The following is a 21580-nucleotide window of genomic DNA, read 5'->3' on the forward strand; positions in this document are numbered from 1 at the left end:
AGACGCTTGCCTTCATTTAATTTCGGTGCTTGGGATTAAAATAAAAATTTTAGGCCGGGTGCGGTGGCTCAAGCCTGTAATCCCAGCACTTTGGGAGGCCAAGGCAGGCGGATCACGAGGTCAGGAGATCGAGACCATCCTGGCTAACACGGTGAAACCCCGTCTCTACTAAAAAATACAAAAAACTAGCCGGGCGAGGTGGCAGGCGCCTGTAGTCCCAGCTACTCGGGAGGCTGAGGCAGGAGAATGGCGTGAACCCGGGAGGCGGAGCTTGCAGTGAGCAGAGATCCCGCCACTGCACTCCAACCTGGGCAACAGAGCGAGACTCCGTCTCAAAAAAAAAAAAAAATTTTTTTAAATGTCACATTTCACTCCCCTTCCAATACACACCACAAGTGAACCTATTATTCAACCATTAGTTATTGGACTCTGGCATGTCTAGCATGGTACAATGAATTATTAAAGAGATCTACATAATACAACTTTGTATCACATCTTCAAGGCTATGTGAGAGAAATTTACATTTTTTTTTCTTTTGGGCGAAGCATATGAAACCTGCTCAGAGGACAATCACTTATTTTTAAACGTTTTTTTTTTTTTTTTTAAAGGAGGTTCTAGGGTTACTTACAGTAACTTTGATCAATGTCTATTTCCATTGCACTGTCAAAAAATTTGTTTTAATTGCCAATACTGCATAAGCATTTTGTGCTAGATTTAACTTTTTTCTAGTTCATTTATCCACCAAATATTTACAGAGCACCTTTATTGTATTGTCCTGGGACTGAATGCAATATTTCATTGTTCCAAGAACAATGCTTTGTACACAGTGATTTATAAATATTAAACTAGAAAATATAAGAATATGCTAATCTCTAAATCTTCAAGTTTACAATATTTAATAAAGGGTAATTCAAAAACAAAGATTTTTCCAAGAAATAAAGAAAAAGCGAGAGGTGATAGATCAGATGTTTTTTAAATATGCTACATAAGTCCTATTTCTGGATATTAACATGGAGAACAACTCAACAACTTTGTGGAAAAGTATAAATAGCTTTAAAAAAAATCCTTTAAATAAAATCCAATTAATCTATCCCAGTAGGTATTTTTACATTGACTAACAACTTTCTTGAGCCTTAGTTTCCTCACCTGTAAAAAGGGAGTTCATTCATTTATTAACAAAGAGTTGCTGAATGCCTACCAAATGCCAGGGACTAGTTTGGGCTTTGGGAGCACAGTAGTAAACAAAACAGATGTAATTCTTACCTTCCTGGTGCTTACATTCTAATGATAATACCCATCTCATGGAATTATTGGAAAGATTGCATGTTATGTAATTACAAGTATTTTGTGACTTGCAAAGTGCTATATAAATCCAAGGTTCTTGAATATGACTGTCTTATTCCTCTATCTTCCAGAATAGAGATCAGTAGGTATTAATAAAAACGATGGTTTGAGTAGATTAACTAGTTTTAACACTGCCACATTTCACTACTAGAAGTCCTCAACAGTCATACACAACTCTAATTCATTCTATTCTATTTGTTCATTCCAATAATAATTTACCTAATTTAAGAAAATCATACTAATGTATGATATGAAACACTAAAAGACTACCCACAAGAGGTTAATAGATAACCTTTATTGAGCCCATATACGATGTAACAAGTACTGTGCTATTCCTGGCTGAATGCAGAAGAAATATTACATAATAATGTTTTATCACTGCAGTCTCTCAAAGCAAACCACTTCATCACCATATGTACTACTTTTAAGATAAGTCATTGTCTACAATGTTTTTAATGACTGTTATTTTATGGCTATACCAATATTAATATTCTATAATTAATATCCTTATAACTAAATCTTTGCATGTACTATTTCCTCAAGTCTTACTGTGTTTTTCTACAAGAACAAAACAGTGTAAGAAAACAGCTTAAATTTAATAAAATGTGTGCCTTTATATTTTCAGACTTACTGGCACATTTTAAATATTTTCCCAGGCCAGGCACGGTGGCTCACGCCTGTAATCCTAGCACTTTGGGAGGCCGAGGTGGGTGGATTGCTTGAGCTCAGGAGTTCGAGACCAGCCTGGGCAACAAGGTGAAACCCCATCTCTACTAAAACACAAAAAATTAGCCAGGCTACGTGATGGCACACGTCTGTAACCCCAGCTACTGGGGAGGCTGAGACAGGAGAATCACTTGAACCTGGGAAGTGGAGGTTGCAGTGAGCCGAGATCGTGCCATCGTACTCCAGCCTGGGTGACAGAGCTAGACTCCGTCTCAATAAAACTAACTAACTAACTAACTAACTAACTAACTAACTAACTTTCCCAATGTTACCCAAAATTTCATAAAATGAATTTTAGGTTATAAAATTTTACATTCACAAAGGATTAGGAAAATACAATTAAAATTTTGTCTAAGCTGTTTTTCTTTCCTTTTTTGGAAATATCACAGGAAATATATATGAAATTAACTGCTTTTTATAATTGCTCTGGTCATGAATATAGGAAAAAGATGAGTATGCAAGAATATATTCACTGTATCAAAGTGTGAAATTAAAACAGGATTACAGGAATTGAAAATTGGAAATTCCCACTATCAGTCATCTTTGGTGAACACGATGCTTGTATGATCTATAGAATTCTACCTTGATAACCAACAAATTATCTCTATTATCTCAAAGATTATTAAACGTGAGTCTGGTCTTTCTGGAACAAACATCCAGAGCATATACAACAACCTGGGGAACAAATACTGTTGATTAATGACAAAGCCTTATAATCTCCTGGGTGCAGGGAAAGAAATTCCACAAATATAAAGAAAGCATTTTAAATAGTATTCTTCTCAAATTATGAACGAAGCGCTTCCTATATGCAATTTCCAACATGAATTAAGTGATCAGAGTGTATTCAGAATACTCCAAAAAATAAACTGAGACCTTGGTATATATGTTTAAATTTTAATATTCAAGAGAACAAACGTAAGTTAAAACAGTATACAAATACTGCTGGCATAAGAAAAGAATATACACAAATTTGGATTCAAATGGGGTCATTAGGTGAACCTAACAGGTTGTTAGGATGTATTCTTACATCCTAACAACCTGTTGAAGCCTTTTAATAAAGTAACAGATTTTAAATCAGATAGATATAAAAAGACTGAAGAAAGAAAAGTAATTTTTCCTTAAATTCTCTTATCCATAAAAAATGGCAAACTCCATATGGACAGTAAAGTCAGAGGTTATCTAATTTATCAAGGCATTTTGAAGACATAGACGTTAAATACCTACTTTAAGCCCAAATAAGGTAAAAATAAGCGGCATTTCATCGTGCTCCAAAGTTTAATTTTACGTATCAGTCATGTTAACAAATTATAGCAAATAAAAATAAAAACATTTTCCATTTTTTTGAAAGTACACACCATTACTTCTCCCAGGTACTTCAGTAATTTAAGCTTAATACTCATTTCATTAAACATTAAACACAGAAAAGAATTTATAATATCTTGCACTGTTATTAAGAAGAGATGGAAAGTTCTCCCAACTTCAACAATGTAAAAGCTGTTTTTAAATTGTGAAAATGATTAGAAACACTAGCTCTCTAGGAGAATTTCAAAATATATATGAAGAAACTAATTGTCTTTCGGATATTGTTTATTCAAACAAAACTTTTCGACAGGCGTGATGGCTCATGCCTGTAATCCCAGCACTTTGGGAGGCCCAGGCAGGTGGATCACCTGCGGTCAGCAGGTCAAGATCAGCCTGGCCAACATGGTGAAACTCCATCTTTACTGAAAATACAAAAAAAATTACCTGGGTCTGGTGGTGGATGCCTGTAACCCCAAGCACTCAGGAGGCTAAGGCAGGAGAATCGCTTGAACCCAGGAGGCAGAGGTTGCAGTGAGCTGAGATTGTGCCACTGTACTCCAGTCTGGGCAACAAGAGCGAAACTCCATCTCAAAAAAGAAAACAAAACAAAACTAAACCCACTTTTATTTTGGAAGGGTAAGCTATATATAAATAAAAATTCATTCAACATGAATGTAATTGGAGAAATTCCCTACTGTTGAAAAATAGTAATGTATAAACTGACTTCCAATTATTCAAATAAACCTTTTTTTTTTTCTTTTTTCTTGAGATGGAGTCTCACTGTCGCCCAGGCTGGAGTGCAGTGGTGCAATCTCGGCTCACTGCAACCTCCGCCTCCCGGGTTCAAGCGATTCTCCTGCCTCAGCCTCCTGAGTAGCTGGGATTACAGCCATGTGCCACCATGCCCGGCTAATTTTGTATTTTTAGTAGAGAAGAGGCTTCACCATTTTGGTCAGGCTGGTTTTGAACTCCTGACTTCATGATCCACCCACCTTGGCTTCCCAAAATGCTGGGATTGCCCGACCTCAAATAAACAATTCTTTGGTTAATTCTGGAATTTGTGTCAGATGCCTGTGGGATACTTTTATTCCTGATCACATTCAACACAAAACTTAGTGTTTCTATACTGTAAACAACATAAATTACATATTGTAAAATCTACTAGGATTCATAGGTTGACTACAATTCAATTACTTTTTGCTTTAAGTTCTAAAAGTTACTGATGAAGAAGTGTTATTTGGTTTCATAAGGGAATACTTGATAGAATTCTTCCTGTCTGAAACGATGCATTAAATATTTCTGATCACTAAAAAGTAAAGCTTCTAGCACCTCTTGAACATTGACTTCACTTTCCAAAGATGTATCTATCATCTCTCTCAATGCCCAAGTCAATAGTCGAGCTAAACCAAGTATTTGGTGACTGTCTCTTTAAAGAAGAGAAGCATCAGTTCTTCCTTGCACTGATCTTTGCCTGCACACATCTTTGTTTTTTATCTGTACTCTTAAGGCAAAAGATCACTTATCTTTATAGAACATTTTCTTGCTTTGTAATCTATAGAATATTAGTAGCCAGCTTAAAATGCTTATTCTATGATTGTACATTTGTGTAAACTATTATATTTTTCTTTAGAAAACACATTTTAGTTTAAAACAGAGAAACACAAACCTGAATACTGAATAACCTATAATTGACAATACTGTAAAGTTATTAAAAACACTCTTAAAACTTCTCAAAGTACATTAACAATTTTTAAATAGTCACCATCCCTTAAAAATAAATTATTTACAAGTATCACCTTAGGTCGATGGAGTTTATGCAGTCATTACATGATCGGGATGGGCCTCTTGAGGGCGTGTGCCTACAGTGCAGAAAACCTGGAACATATCTTGTCTACTTGCCATTGGAAAACTGAAGGCAGCATAACTTTATTAAAGAAAATTAACCTAATTGGAAGAAATTAATTAAAATTGGTATTATGCTATCTAGAGAAAAATAATTTCATGATAGAATTTTTACATAGCATAACTAAATTATTTCAGTATCATCTTAATTTTAAAGTTGTTAAAACATAATTCTGATGTTTCACATTATTGTAATATAAAATGTCAGATCTACACTTATAGGAAATTACATTATAAAAATTATTTTTAATATGCTAAAAGCTACTGAACCAGTTTCCCCTGTCACATCGCACAACATGTGAAATATAAGGTGTCTAAGTTTTTATAGATAATGTAAAAAATTGTTAACGTTTGTTTATACTTCAGTAAGTTAATTTGCTGGGTTTTTTTTCTTTTTTACCAAAAATATTGCTGACAAAATATTACCAATGTAAATATAAGCCACGTGAAACAATCAGTTCCTTCCAATTTGGAAAGCTTAAAAAAAATAAATAATAAGAATTCTACCTAACACAGAGTAATGCCAAGCTAGTCAGCAGCAGTCATGACTTAGTATTGTTGGATCAGGCAATTCTGATCATCAGAACATTAAATTAGATGCCTTTTGTGGGACAAGTGCCAAACCACTGCTTTTTTTTTTTTTAAACCAAAATGCAATGAACTAATAGAGCACCATCGTTGATATTAGCAGGTATATGAACTCCATATTTAATACATATTCAAAAATAGAGCAACTATTGTTAAAATTCTTGTAGTGTTAAGTAACTTTTCCATTTCTTGCAACAGGCAGATGTTAACAAAGATGCTATAGACTGAAAATCATATACATGTCTCTTATTAATAAAAACCTTGCAGTGATTTTACAACTGTTTGCTTCAGAAGGGCTCCTTCTGAATTCAGATATGTGAATTCTGATGAACCCTTTCCTCATCCCAACCTCCATCCTCACTATCCTTAGTGTCTGCACCTATCTAGACAGACACAAACAGGAGAAACTTTTAAGATGTGAAGCTAACACATTCACTCTTCCTTTTCTCTTTTTTTATAATGACTATGTATTTATTTTCTAGGTTTCTTACTTCCAGTCATGACAAAATAATGGTCATCATCTTCCTTTTTCTTTGCAGTAGGTTTTTTATCTCCACTATCTGCATCCTTAACAGATAAGGGTGGTTTCCTGGTTGAAGCTGGGGTTTTGCCACTTTTGGGAGGCCCTTTAGTTGAATGCTGGCCCTTAGCGACAGTTTGTGCTGACTTTGGCGCAGTTTGTATTTTGGTAGAAGACTGGGGAAGGCTCACGATGGACAGTGGGGTTCTGCCAGGAGACTTCGAGGAGCTGGGTTCTGTCTTCTGAAAAGTACTTTTATTCTGAGGCTGCTTTTTGGTAACTGAAACTATATTCTTATCTTTTGATTTCTGTGTAGCTTTTCCAGGAGAAACTGAGGACACAGAAACTGGCTGATTTACATTCAAGGCCGATTTAAGTTTCTGTGCTGGGACTGGCCTTGCTTGTGGGGCACCATCCGATGGTTGAGACTGTGTTCCTAGACCCGTGGCTATGTTTTTGGAACTGGGTTTTGTCATTTTTGCAGAGGACTGGAAAGAAGGTTTAGGTCTTACAGGTGTATTTGCTTTAGGTAGCTTAGGACACTTTGAGGATGAATTTGAATTTGCAGCTAAGTGAAATACTGCATTATCTCTGGAAGAAATATGATCATGTTTCAAATACTTAGGTTGAGTTTTTCCAGAACACTTATTTGGCAAAAATGTGGACTCAGGCAGATCTGTTGAATTCTGGGCTGGAATAACCTTGGCCTTAGGGGTATTGGGGGATGCAATACATTTTCTCGGTGACTCAGATATACAAGGTGCAGTTCTTGGTAAAGCTGGTGAAGAAGTATTTTTACCTACTGGATTTAATGAATCAAGTGAAGATGATGTATTGTTTGAAGGAGCCTGAGGTTTCTTTGTTATGCCTCTTGAAGACTTGAGCTTGGGATGAGACGATGCTGCGGGAGAATGTGGCAATTTAGAACGGACTGACATAGGGCCCAGATTACCTCCTTTCAGTGAAGATGGTGGCACCAATGCACCTGGTGGATGTCCCTGTTTTTCTTTGCTTTTTGGAATACTAACTGGCATGCTGGGTTTTGAATTTTGTTTCTGAAACATGTTAACTGCTGACAAAGGATTCATTTCAGGAGGCTGAGGTGTTCTGGCAGGCGAATCAGGTACACTTTCATTAGAAACTCCTTTTTGAAATGCTAAAATTTTTTGTTCTAGTGTGGCAAACTGTAATATTCGACAGGGGTCATATTTAAGCAAAAATCCTTGAAGCGTATCCCAGCCTCCACCAACGCGAACCATGACATGTTTTCCATGAAGCATCTGCCCCCAAAGGAAAATAAAAAGTAAAGCTGTAATACTGTGAGATTTACAGTTACAATTCATTAGCAGTTACAATATGTGATGTCTGTGATCTATGAAATTCAGAGCATTTGCCAACAGCCTCACTACAAATTGACAGTTTCTTTCTTGTGTTATTAATATAATAAATTTAACTCACATCGAATTATGCAACTAACGATACAAAATCTTCCTATTTGTAAGAAAGGTATTTACATATAACTTGCATCCTAAAAATAAGATATCCTGGCTCTGCCAATATATCGCAAGTTGGGTTTTAGGGCCCTGTCCATTCAGCAGGCAAATCTGCACAGCTGTATGAGATTACCCACAAATTTTAACTCTAAGTCCTATGCTCTGTGTACTGCCACATCATACTGCCTTAAAACAGAAAGCTAATTAAAAGAAAATGCATGCAAATGTTTCTGTATGAGCTAGGTGGGGCTGAGGAGGTAATAATAATACGTGAAATAGAAGAAAATATGGATGGTGAAATTATATTTTTAAATACTTTTATATTATTTTCCTAAATTGGAAATAAGACAGCTTCTGTATGAGAAATGGAAAGAATGATGAACAGGTGAAATTTCAATCTCCTTACCAGAAAAAGGAACAATTAATCAACTGTAGATGGGACAAAGGAAGGAAATGAAAATAGTATCAGCATACTGGTATACATACTGATTCTGTGTCAATGAGAAAAATATTTTCTGTTTAATGTCCAAGGCTTGTCTTATTATAAACTGTAAAGTTCTTTTTTTTTTTTTTTTTACTATGGATACTCAATCTTATTAGATGCTTTGTTTTTTCTTCTTATGATGGAAAATTATTCCTTTTTCTAAGAAAATTTGAGAAATAAGTTCCTTGAGGTATACAAGGATTTTTCCCCTATTATATTCACTGTCTAAATAATTTTAGCTATCCTGAAGTTAGTTGTTTGCTGTGTGATGAGTGGTTACCTAAATTCATTATATACTCATGAAAGGAATTACTCCATTTTCCTTGTACAGTGAAATCCTTCCATTAATAGCATCTTTTCCAATGTTTTTAAAAGTAAAAGGGGAGCAAAAAGTTAGTAAAGCAATAAATCCAATTTCAAAACAGTATTTATGTGTAAATAAAATGTAAATAATGGACTTACTCTTATAAAGAGTATTTTATCCCCTAGTCGGTACCGTCCTTCAGATAAATACTCAATAGAAAATCGATGAGAACAACTACAAGGAGGATCCTCAGCAATATGTTTAACCTAAGATGATGAATAAATAAAATTTAGTGCTTGTTACAAAAAGCATTTTTTTAAAGTGCAATATTATATGATAGCCAAGGAAAACCAAACTTAAAGATAAAAATTCTAGGTTCAATGATTTAACCGCTTCTCCTGTGCTTGTTAACAAATATTGAGATTAGACATTGCTAATCTAACATAAAAGCCACAATCTTTCCAGCACGACTTCGTGGTAAAGAAATTCTTGGGCCGGGCTCGGTGGCTCAAGCCTGTAATCCCAGCACTTTGGGAGGCCGAGATGGGCGGATCACGAGGTCAGGAGATCGAGACCATCCTGGCTAACACGGTGAAACCCCGTCTCTACTAAAAAAATTTTTAAAACTAGCCGGGCGAGGTGGCGGGCGCCTGTAGTCCCAGCTACTTGGGAGGCTGAGGCAGGAGAATGGCATAAACCCAGGAGGCGGAGCTTGCAGTGAGCTGAGATCCGGCCACTGCACTCCAGCCTGGGTGACAGAGCGAGACTCCGTCTCAAAAAAAAAAAAAAAAGAAATTCTTATTTTTCCCAGTTTTACCAAAGAGGTTAAACTTGCCTGAGATCATACAGCTAGTAAGTAGCGGAGCCAGGTTTCAGATCCAAACAGCCTAGCTGGTGTCTCTCTGTCTCTCTCTCTCAGTGTCTCTCTCTCTCTCTCTTTTTTTTTTCTCTCTCTCCTTCCCTCCCTCCCATCCACCCTTAATCTTCGAACACATAACACAGTGAGGTCAATTAACACATTTGTTGAGTTTTGGGAAACATATGAGTTCGTTACTAAGCTTGAATTTGTTTTAAGCCCTGAGTTAATAATACATGTCAAATCAAAGACAGGCCAGTCAGATAAAGGCTAAGTAGAAATTTTCACTTGTCCCTTAACAGTGTACTAAACTAATATTGTGGGGGAAATATCTAGATTTGCTCAAATTTATTATTAAAATTGGCAGAAACATATTCACATCTATTCTCTCAAGACTAGGTAAAATTCTTAAAATTTTCAATTCAAGGTACATTTCTCTAAAAGTGCTCTGTTTCAATAGCCTGCTAAGGAAATAGGAGTTGGCATGGGGGAACTCTACTTCAGCCAGTCAAGAAGCTTACAGAATTTTTTATTATTACAAATATTTTTAAATAGTAGAACTGCAGTAAACATAAAAACAAATTTAAGAATTATATATTCAGAACATGGAAATAGAAATATATTAAGTAAAGATATTTGTTGAAATATCTATGACTGAAAAAAGTCACACATCAGCCACTGTGGAAAATATTTTGGCTTTTCCTAAAATTATGTTTTTGAAAAAGGAAGGTCATGAATGTTTTTCTCAATTACTGCCACACACAATTTATCAAAACGAATTCATATAACTAAACTTAGGCATGATATTAAAGAGAGTCTCTTTAGATAGGCCTAATTTAGCTGAGCACCAATAGAAACTTATATGATTGTCTTAAATATCTACCTAAATCAAATGAAGACTTGTGGATTCACTAGGGCCTGATAAGAAAGGTCCAGAATTTATTTTCCTGTATCATGTATTTAACAAAATAATGTGCTTATAAACAAATACAACTGATTTTCATAAGTCACCCAATCAAGTTTATCTTGTTCACATGCACACGTGCACATGTGCATCTACGTTCATACAAACATACACATCATGCGCACAAAATGGTGAAAAATAAACTGAACTCTGGGAAAGGGCTTACAGTTATTAGAACCATGTTGATACATTAGTTAACCAAAGTAATCTGAAAGGAGATAATATCTTTTAGTCACCACTTTCTGTCTGTAAAAATTTCCTAAGTATACAGAATTGCAGTTGTATATTTTGTAACAGGACCCTAAATCATGAATCAGATAATAATTGTTCCTTATTTTCAACAAAGATATCTGTAGATCACATATTTACAGATAGACATTGAACGTATTCATATAGCACATATATATTTAGAGAAATATTTCTTTTTAGTTTTCATAACAAGAATGTAGATGTAAGAAGGCATATCTTTTCCTTGTTTAAGATACCTGAAGTTCACTTATATTAAGCAGTACAAATCAGCACTAACCCACAATCAGAACAAGGCATGAGCCTAAAAGAAATAACAGCTGTAGGTAAGAAATGATTTCTTCTGATTTTATTACATAATTTACATTAGAATACTGAAGGAAATAGCTAAGGAAATAAAAATAATCTACAAAGGTACTATATTACTATTATTTTCATTCTCATTTCTGTACAGTTTGTCTGTATATACATATTTTACACAAAATAAATTTTTCTTGTTGCTACATATTCTTCATTATGATCACAATGATTATCCTGTTAAGATTAGGAATCCTAATTTGCCAAACCATTGCCCTATTTGAGGGTATTTACATTGCTTTCAATTTTTCACCATTCTAAGTCCTAATGCAATAAACACTTTAATTTATGCTACTTTTTCCCTCTTCAGCTACAATAAAAATGAAAAAGTAATATTTTTGTAGCTCTTAATATTTGTCCATTTCTTTTTCAAAAGTTTACGTCATTTTCCATTGCCAATAGTAAACCCTAAATACAGTTTACTAGAATTTAAAAGCACCAGGCTTCATAATTTTAAAAAATCTTGCTAATGGGGCAAATTGTATTTCATAGCTGTTACAATCTGATTTCCTTGATTATCTGCAGGTTTCGACACTGCACTATTTTCCTGTGTGAACACAGACCTTGCCCACTTATTTACTGCAATGATTTTCTTATCAAACTGTGTAAGGTCTTTATATAATAGGGAAATGAAAACACTGTATTTTCCACTTGATACAAATATTTTTCCAATGTTTCCTTTTTATTTAATTATCATTCTTTAAGGTTATATGAGTTTTAAATTTTATTTTCTACCTACTGCATTCTGTCTGCTTCCCATATTGATATTGACAATTATTATATATATTTTATATATATAATATATATACACACACACACACACATCAATAGCATAATATAGGTAGATACTTTGGCCGGATAAAAGAGTAGTCCATTCTGACATGTTCTTAATCTGTCTTGCAAGGTTATCTGATAGTTTTACTATAGACTTTTATTACATTAAACAAAACAATCAAGGCAATACTTTAAAAATGTTTATTAGTAATGATTTATTCATTATTTCTTAATTTTGTGTATTTCACACTTTCATAAAATGCTACAGTCCAAACAACAGTCTAAGCAGAAAATGTTCATGGTCAGTTCACCTTCATTGTTCACATTGTAGTCACTGTAGAAGACCCACAAACCAAGGAAGTTAATATTCTATTAACTTCTACCTAATGAACAGATAAAGTTAAGAAGACTATCCAGTTGTAACCTATCATCTAACAAGTTTGGATATATTCTGGAGGAGAGAATGCTCAAAAAAAAAAAAAAAAAACCCATCAATATTCCCTCACAACTTTCTCTCCTCCTATATTCTCCATCTACTTAGAGAAACCTTGGAAATCACCCTGGATTCTCTCTTTCTTACACAATCAGTCACTAATTCCTGTCAATTCTTCTAACAATTCCTCCTAAATGTGTCTTTTATTTGTTCCTTTTGCTTCATCCCCATAACTGCTGCTCAAGTTCAAGCTCTCATCTTATGCCTGGATTATTACCATAAAACCAATATAACCTCTACATGACCATGAGAATATTCCTTATAATTTGCAAATCAGATTACAATACTACCAGACTGAAAAAAGAATCAATGAATTCTTGTGGCCTACAGTGCTCTTCATGATGAGCTCCAATCAATTTGCCCCACCACTCCTCAACTACACATTTATTCCTCATCATATACACGCAATAACAAATCACCTTTAAAATATAATGCCCTGAATTCATCAGAGAATGGAGAATAGTACTGGTTTACATTCTGAATAAGAAATACTTGCTTTTAAAAATAGCATCACCTGTAGCAAACTAGAAGTGCTTAAAACTATGAGACTTCCAGGTATTATGGTCAAAAGAAAGTATGGCAACTACTTACAGCTTCATGTAGCTCTTCATGCTGACAGCACGATTTTGGAATGGTGATGGAATCTTCAGGCCCAGAAGTATTAAGCAAGGTCTCTTCTAACTCAATTTCTTTCTCAAGTTTTACTAACACTGGTGGCTCAACCCCATATCTGAAAACCAACCAGGAGATCTGATTATTCAAGCAAAGTTGACCCAGGTACTTGCCTGCATATCAAGATAGATTTTCTTTCTGAAGTAAAGTCTATATGCTCCTTTTCTACCAATTGTTTCACTGGGATATTTGAAAATGCTGTTCAATGTCTCATAGATTGCAAAATATCTATATTACAATCCTCACATCATAGCACATATTTGGGTTGCAGGATGCTCTCAATATTCTACCTGGGATCCTGAAAGATGGCTTTCAAATCAGCTGGTGAGTAAAGACAGAACTGAAGTAGGTATGGGGGACACCGTGCCTTGGCCTTCTGCCAGATCCTCTCTGTGATCAGAGGACTTGCTTTGACTTCAACTGCCTTAGACTACATGCTCTTACCCTATCCTTAATCTAAAAAATTGAACAGTAAATGCAGTTTAACAGTAAACGAAGACAAGCTATACTGAGAACTCAGATGTTTACATATGCTCATGCAAACAGAACAAAGTTGATAAAGAAACAAAAAACAGCAAATTAATTTAAAGCAATTTTTAATTTATAGAAAAGAGTGTTCTAAAATTCAGTAGATTTAAAATGTTTATAACATTGAAATTTTGAAATATGGTGAAATACATACCTTGACACAATTCGACCAATTTCAAGAAGACAAAGATACACCTGTCTTGGATCTTTGTGCAAAACTGTGGAAAATAAAACCACTTATTTTATACAGCAAAATTAGGTATGGAAACATATTTGTAGCATGGAAGAAGAGAGTTAAATAAAAAAAAATAATGAAGACAGTGGGTTTACTAGTTCAGAAAAAATGAAGAAAAGGTACTTTTATTTTTTCTACTATCTTCGACAAATTAGTTTTAAAAAAACCCAGCTAACAAGAACAGAATGAAAAATTACCATGGACCTTTATTTGTACAGCATTTAAAGTCTAAAAAATTGAGGGCTTAGTAACATTGCTTATGTTTCAGATCTTTCAACAAAAGATACCATTAAAAGATATATAGTACCTCAATTTTATTTTAAGCTATCTTTAGCATTGAATTATGTGTTAACACCTTTCTCAAACTCTTACAAAGAGGAGAAAGTACTTCCTAACTCATTCTAGGATGACAGCATTACCCTGATACCAAAGGTAGCCAGATGAAGAGACATCATAAGAAAACTAAAACCCAGTATGTCTTATGAATATAGATACAAAAATCCTTAATGAAATACTGGCAAACCAAATCCAGCAGCATATTAAAGGATTATATACCATGCAAGTGTCATTTATGCCAGAAATAGTTCAATATAAGAAAATCAACCAATGCAATATACTATTAGCAGAGTAAAGAAAAAACACACACAACTATCTTATCTCAAGAGACAAAGAACCATTTCACAAAATCCAACCATTTCATGATTTTAAAAAAAAAAAAAAAGACTGAACAAACCAGGAAAAAAAGGAAAGTTTCTCAATCTGATAAAGGGCATCTAGGAAAAACCCACAGCCATTATCATTCTTAAAGGTAAAAGATTTTAAGTCTCCCTCTCAAGACCAGGAAAAGACAAGGACGTCCACTTTTATTATTTCTATTCAGCATTGTATTGGAGGTTGTAGCAATGACATTTATGCAAGAAAAATAAATAAATCGTATCTAGACTAGAAAGGAAGAAGGAAAACTACCTCTATTAACAGATAACATAGGCCAGACATGGTGGCTCACACCTATAATACTAGCACTTTGGGAGACTGAGGCGGGAAGATTGCTTGAGGCTGGGAGTTTGAGACCAGCCTGGGCAACAAAGTGAGACTCTGTCTCTACAATTTTCTTTTTTTTTTTTAATTAGCCAGGCATGGTGGCACATGCTTGTAATCCCAGATACTCAAGAGGCTGCGGCAGGAGGATGAATTGAATCCATGAGTTCAAGACTACAGTGAGCTATTATCATGCCACTTATACTCCAGTCCTGGGTGACCGAGTGAGACCTTGTCTCAAAAAACAAAGCAACAAAAACAAAACAAAAAAACAAAAAACAGGTAACATAATCCTGTGTATAGAAGAAAACCCTGAAGAATCTACAAAATAACTGTTAGAGCTAATAAGCAAGTTCAGCAAAGTTGTGGGAGATAACATCAACACACAAAAATTAGTTGCATACACTAGAAATGAACAGTCTGAAAATGAAATGAAGAAAATAATTCCACTTAAAATGGCTTCAAAAAGAACAAAGTACTTAGAAGTAAACCTAAGCACAGAATTGTAACACTTGTACACTGAAAACTACAAAACACTGTTGAATGAAATTTTAAAAGATTAAAGACATCTCATGTTCATGGATTGGAAGACAACATTCCCCCAATCAACCTGCAGATTCAGTGTAATCCTTATCAAAATTACAACAGCCCTTTTTTTTTTTTTTCCCAGAAATGGAAAAGCTGATGATCAAATTAATATGGGACTCCAAAGGCACAGAAAAGCCTAACCAATCTAGAAAAAGAACAAAGTTGGAGACTCACACCTCCCAATTTCAAAACTTACTATAAGCTACAGGAATCAAGACAGGGTATCATTGGCATAGGGATAAATGTACAGATCAATGGAATGGAAATGAGTGTCCAGAAATAAACGCATACATTTATGTACAAATAATTTCAACAAGATGCTAAGGCAATTCAATAAGGAGAGAATAGGTTTTTCAACAAACTGTGTTGGCACAACTGGACATCTACACGCAAAAGAATGAATTTGAACCCCTACCTCCCACCATATACAAAAACTAACTCAAAATAGATCAATGACCTAAAACTAAGAGGCACCAACTGTAACATTTATAGAAGAAAATATAGGTTAAAAATATGTATGACTTTAATTAGGCAATGGATTTTTAGACGACCAAAAGTATGAATAAGCAAAAAAAAAAAAAAAAGTCACCAAAATTTAGAATTTTCATATATCAAAGGACACTATCAAGAAAGTAAAAAAATAATCCAAAGGCTAGGAGAAAATATTTACAAATCCTATCTAATATGGCCTAGTATCTAGAATATATAAAGAATTCTTGCAAGTTGACAAAAAGGGTAAATGACCCAATTGTTTAAATGGGCAAAGGATTTGAATAGACAATCTCCAAGGAAGTTATACAAGTGGTTAATAAGCATATAAAAAGATGTTCAATGTCCTTAGGGAAATGCAAATCAAAACCACAACAAAATACTGCTTCACACCCACTAGCATGGTTATAATAAAAACAGAAACAGGCAATAACAAGTATTGACAAAGATGTGGAGAAACTGGAACACATGGGCACTGCTGGTGGAAACGTAAAATGGTCCAGCCACTTTGAAAATAGCTCCTCAAAAAGATAAACAGAGTTACCATATGACCTAGAAATTCCACTCCTAGGCATATATCTGAAAGAATTAAAAAATATGTTTACAGCCAGGCGCAGTGGCTCACGCCTGTAATCCCAGCACTTTGGAAGGTCGAGATGGGCGGATCACGAGGTCAGGAGATCGAGACCACCCTGGCTAACGCGGTAAAACCCTGTCTCTACTAAAAAATACAAAAAATTAGCTGGGCATGGTGGCGGGCGCCTGTAGTCCCAGCTACTCGGGAGGCTGAGGCAGGAGAATGGCATGAACCCGGGAGGCAGAGCTTGCAGTGAGTCGAGATTGTGCCACTGCACTCCAGCCTGGGTGACAGAGGAAGACTCTGTCTCAAAAAAATAAATAAATAAATAAGAATGTTTACTTCAAAATTTGTACACAAATGTTCAGAGCAACATTATTCATAATAGCCAAAGAGTGGAAACAATCCAAATGCCCACTAGCTGAATTAATGGATTAAAAAAATATGGCATAGCTATACAATGGAATATTAGTCTACCATAAAAAGGAATGAAATACTGTTATATGCTACAACATAAATGAACCACTGTGCTAAGTAAAAGAAACAGACACAAAAGGCCACACATTGTATGATTCCATTTACATGAAACATCAAGAATATGCAAATCCCTAGAGACAGAGAACAGGGTTTGCCTTGGCATGGGGGAAGAGAATAACTGGGACTAATTGCTAATAGGTATAGATTTTCCAGAAATGTTCCAAAATTAGATAGTAGTAATGATTGTACAACATAGTGAATATACTAAAAACCACTGAAATGTACATTTTAAAATTATAAATTTTACATTATGTACACAGCATATCTCAATTTTTATGCTACTACAAAAGAAACTAATACACTTTAAAATGGTTAAATGGTTAAGATAGTAATTTTTTTTTTTTTTTTTTGAGTCTCACTTTCACCCAGTCTGGAGTGCAGTGGCGTGATCTTGGCTCACTGCACTCCCAGGTTCAAGCAATTCTCCTGCCTCAGCCTCCTGAGTAGCTGGGACTACAGGCATGCACCACCATGCCCAGCTGATTTTTGTATTTTTGTAGAGATGGGGTTTCACCATGTTGCCCAGGCTTGTCTTGAACTCCTGACCTCAGGTGATCTGCCTGCCTCAGCCTCCCAAAGTGCTGGGATTACAGGCGTGAGCCACCGTGCCCAGCCTAAGATAGTAAATTTTATGTGCATTTTAATACAATATTAAAAATAAAAATAAATTTAAAAGGAAATGCAATATAAAGGTAAATAGGGATCCTTAAAATATTTTTTAAAGAGGCCTGATCATAGAACATATACTAAATGCAATGATATAGTAGTAGTTATGGATCATCTACCTTTCTGTTCCAGTCCTTAAAGTTAGAAAGTCTAAGAAATTTCTGAATCCTAATCTAATCATGTACAATGTGCATGAATTACATGTGCCCTGATTCCCTCAATAAAAATGGTAATTGTTCTTTGACTTATGAATAGCATCTATTATACACCCCAAGCACAAAGTATACTCTTTCAAAGCAATAAAAAGCCTACACTTGAGTTTAAAATTCATACCAACAGAGGATTTTATCCTAAAATTTTTATTAAACTTGTTTTTCTAAATACTTTCTAAGTTCCTTAAAATAGTATATTTGTTTCATAAAATAGCTATGAGTTGCTAGCAAAGTGTAAAAAATTAAGAGGCTCATCTTTGAGACCTCTGGAGAGTTAAAAACATTAGCTTATCGGTTCAATGCCTCAAAATGAATTACTGGTATTGACAGCGCTTTACTTAGTCCTACACTGACCTTCAGGAGAGTGAGAAGATGCCTTCTACTGAAAATGAGAAATATACAACCGTCTTATGTCCTTTCAGAAACTATAAACCAGAAACTAGAGAATTCAAAGCATTTCCACTTTCTTTTGATCTCTAGAAAGTAGACATGCCATTACATCAACTACATTGTCAATAAAGATCAGCCCACCTGCATCTAAAGCAAGGTGCAAACAGAGGGATAAAATAGCATCCCATGCTTGCTCTGCACTGGATAGGGGTGCCCAGATGCAGAGTAAATAGGAGGCAACTTACCCTGTGTGCAGGCAATAAGGGTGTGCACTGTCAGTAGAGAATTTTAGAACAATAATGCACCAACTAAAAGTCAGTTTGCTTTTTACTATCACCACAAACCAGCAATCCTAAACAATGTCAGTGATAAAACTTCTACCAGGGCAGACAACTCCCACAGCCCTGCCCTTGGTACACTGCTGTGCTTATCACATTATGAATTCAGTGTGTGGGGGTAGGGGGGTGGGTATGCGTGTGTATGTACATATACATAAATGCTTTCAAATATAGTATAAAACTTAAATAGCTACCGCTTTAGTCACTACACAGATGCTTCTGTTGACTTAAAGGAAATGAGAAAATACGTCAATCATTCTTCAACGGAGCGTGGCTTCTCAAAATGAATTGTCAAAAATATTAATCCATTAGAGTTGGCAGCTGTTGTTATAAGGTAAAGCTAAACACCATGATTATACATTATTAGGCCTTCTGTCATTTCCATAATTATATGGTTAAAGGGAAGTTACTACTTTTTAGGCTTGATAGAGTAATTCTTAATGTAGCCAACTCATTTAGGAATTTAGAATTTTAGGGCATTCTAGACACATAAAATCTTTATAAGTGAAAAGGTTGATATATTTGATTTAGTATCTGATTCTTTTTTTTTTTTTTGAGACGGAGTCTTGCTCTGTCACCCAGGCTAGAGTGCAGTGGTGTGATCTCGGCTCACTGCAAGCTCCACCTCCCGGGTTCATGCCATTCTCCTGCCTCAGCCTTCCGAGTAGCTGGGACTACAGGCACCCGCCACCACGCCCAGCTAATTTTTTTTTTTTTTAGTAGACAGGGTTTCACCGTGTTAGCCAGGATGGTTTCGATCTCCTGACCTCATGATCCACCCGTCTCAGCCTCCCAAAGTGCTGGGATTATAGGCATGAGCCCCGCACCCAGCCCTGATTCTCCAATAGTTTAACATATATTCAAAGTATACATTTTTCTAGGAAAATGAGATGAGGCATTTGAGTCCTTATTTGGAAAGAAAAATTAGAGGTTAAGGATATTAAAACCTCCTAATAAGCATTAAAAACAAGAATGTCAACAACATCACTTACCTAAACCTTCAGATTCAAAGAGGTAAGTTTCATCAACCCCAATGTCCCTACACCAGTGAAGGAAGTTTGCGGTATTGTCCCGAGCAAAGAATGAACCTGATGCAGCATCTTTCTTACAGGGCACTTTTCTCACTGGAAAATTCTGGAAAAGATAAAAGAATAATTTCAAAAATGTATCAAGGATATTTTCATTAAACAGTCATTTTGATATTACTAAATAAATGTTCAATCCATCACCTGTAACCAAAAAGTACACAACTTTGGAGAAAAAAGATACTTTGGAAAACTATTTTATTTTACTTTAAAGCAGAGGTCCCCAAACCCTGGGCCACAGACTGGTACCGGTCCGTGGCCTGTTAGGAACCAGGCCGCACAGCAGGAGGTGAGCAGTGGGTAAGCAAGCATTATCACCTGAGCTCTGCCTCCGATCAGATCAGCGGCAGCATTCGATTCTCACAGAAGCTCGAAACCTATTGTGAACTGTGCATGCAAGGGATCTAGGCTGCGTGCTCCTTATGAGAATCTAATGCCTGATGATCTGAGGTTGAGCAGTTTCATCTCAAAACCCCCCCGGCCCCAAATCTGTGGAAACACTGTCTTCCATTAAACCAGTCCCTGGTGCCAAAAAGATTGGGGACTGCTGCTTTAAAGTATATTCCAGAAAAATGATTCCCAGAAAAACAATTTGGTCAAAATTAGCAGTAGGATCAAGCATCTCTCACCTCTTTCTTTTTAAAATAATGTAAGAATCTTAAAATAAAAACTGACAGCCTAATAATTGCAAAGCACTCTCAACGGTATGTCTCTCTACACATAGTTCAATATAAACCTCAAATTATTGCTATGTTAAAAGTTAAGAGATGGGTATGATAACTCACTTGTAATCCCATCACTTTGGGAGGCTGAAGCAGGACTGCTTGAGGCTAGGAGCTCAAGACAAGCCTGGGCAACATAGTATGACCTCATTTCTACAAAATATTTTTTTAAATATTAGGCAGGTATGGTGGCACGTAGCTAAAGTCCCAGCTGCTCAGGAGGTTGAGGTGAGAGCATCACTTGAGCCCAGCAGTTCCAGGATGCAGTAAGCTATGATCATGCCACTGTACTCCAGCCTGGGCAACAGAGCAAGACTCTCTCTCAAAAAAAAAAAAAAAAAATCACAGACATCCATTTTTGCTTACTTTCTTCCATGTAGATTCATAAAGATGGTTCTGAGTTTCTTGAGGAGACTATCAAATAAGGAAGTAGTTGTTCCTTCTTAATTAAAGTTCTTTGAAAACTGATGATCTAAGTTTCACAGAATCTTAATCTTTTTTACTATCTGCTCCAAGATTATTTAGATAATTCTGCTGAGGCTGAGATTTTTTTGTTTTGGTTCGGTTTAAATTTTTACTTGAATAAGCAATCCAAGAATATGATTTTTGTTAATGCAATAGGTACAGTAGGATATTACACCTTTCTCTCACCTACTGCCAGTTCTTCTTTCTCCCTAGAGTTAACCACTATTACTAGTTCCTTGTATATCCTTCCTGTTACTATTTATTTCCAAAACTAAAATAACCTTAGGAGGTTTTTTTCCCTGATTGAATACAGAATATACAATCACTGAAAAAAAAAAAAATCAAACCAACAGCAAACTACAAAGTATCAACTGAAATCCTCTCACCCACATTTCGGCAAGACATCTCTATGCACAACTATACACATATTTGTATCTACAAAATGTCACATAAGCCATTCTTCAATTTGATTTGTGTGTGTATGTGTTCATATACACTAAATGACAGGTTGTAGACATCATGTGGGGTTCAAAATAACATATTTAAAAAATTGTTTCTAATGAATGTATAATATTCCAATGTGCCTGGTTACCACAATTAATTTTTAACAATTTCTCTACTGAACATTTAGGTTGTTCCTAATTTTTATACTATCACTTTCACAAACTTCTGATTATTTTCTCAG

At 35.3% G+C, this 21580-nt stretch overlaps 1 protein-coding gene across 2 annotated transcripts in view; it reads right to left on the reverse strand.

Annotated features, from left to right (window-relative positions):
* Positions 1 to 2950: 2950 nt before the first annotated feature.
* Positions 2951 to 21580, reverse strand: part of GAS2L3 (growth arrest specific 2 like 3) — a 53389-nt gene continuing 34759 nt past the window's right edge. Inside the window, exons 6-11 of one of the 2 annotated variants that reach the window (XM_033220914.1) lie at positions 19616 to 19757; positions 13708 to 13771; positions 12945 to 13083; positions 8822 to 8929; positions 6354 to 7662; positions 3915 to 5316 (exon numbers count right to left, since the gene is read on the reverse strand). In XM_033220914.1, the coding sequence (XP_033076805.1) occupies positions 5312 to 5316; positions 6354 to 7662; positions 8822 to 8929; positions 12945 to 13083; positions 13708 to 13771; positions 19616 to 19757 (1767 nt within the window). In that variant the 3' untranslated portion in view covers positions 3915 to 5311. Of the gene's footprint in view, positions 7663 to 8821; positions 8930 to 12944; positions 13084 to 13707; positions 13772 to 19615; positions 19758 to 21580 lie in introns of both variants that reach the window. The other variant, XM_033220913.1, reaches the window with a different exon arrangement.

This window comes from Trachypithecus francoisi, unplaced genomic scaffold (genome assembly GCF_009764315.1).
Source record: "Trachypithecus francoisi isolate TF-2019V2 unplaced genomic scaffold, Tfra_2.0 Lachesis_group11, whole genome shotgun sequence".
Lineage (NCBI taxonomy): Eukaryota > Metazoa > Chordata > Mammalia > Primates > Cercopithecidae > Trachypithecus > Trachypithecus francoisi.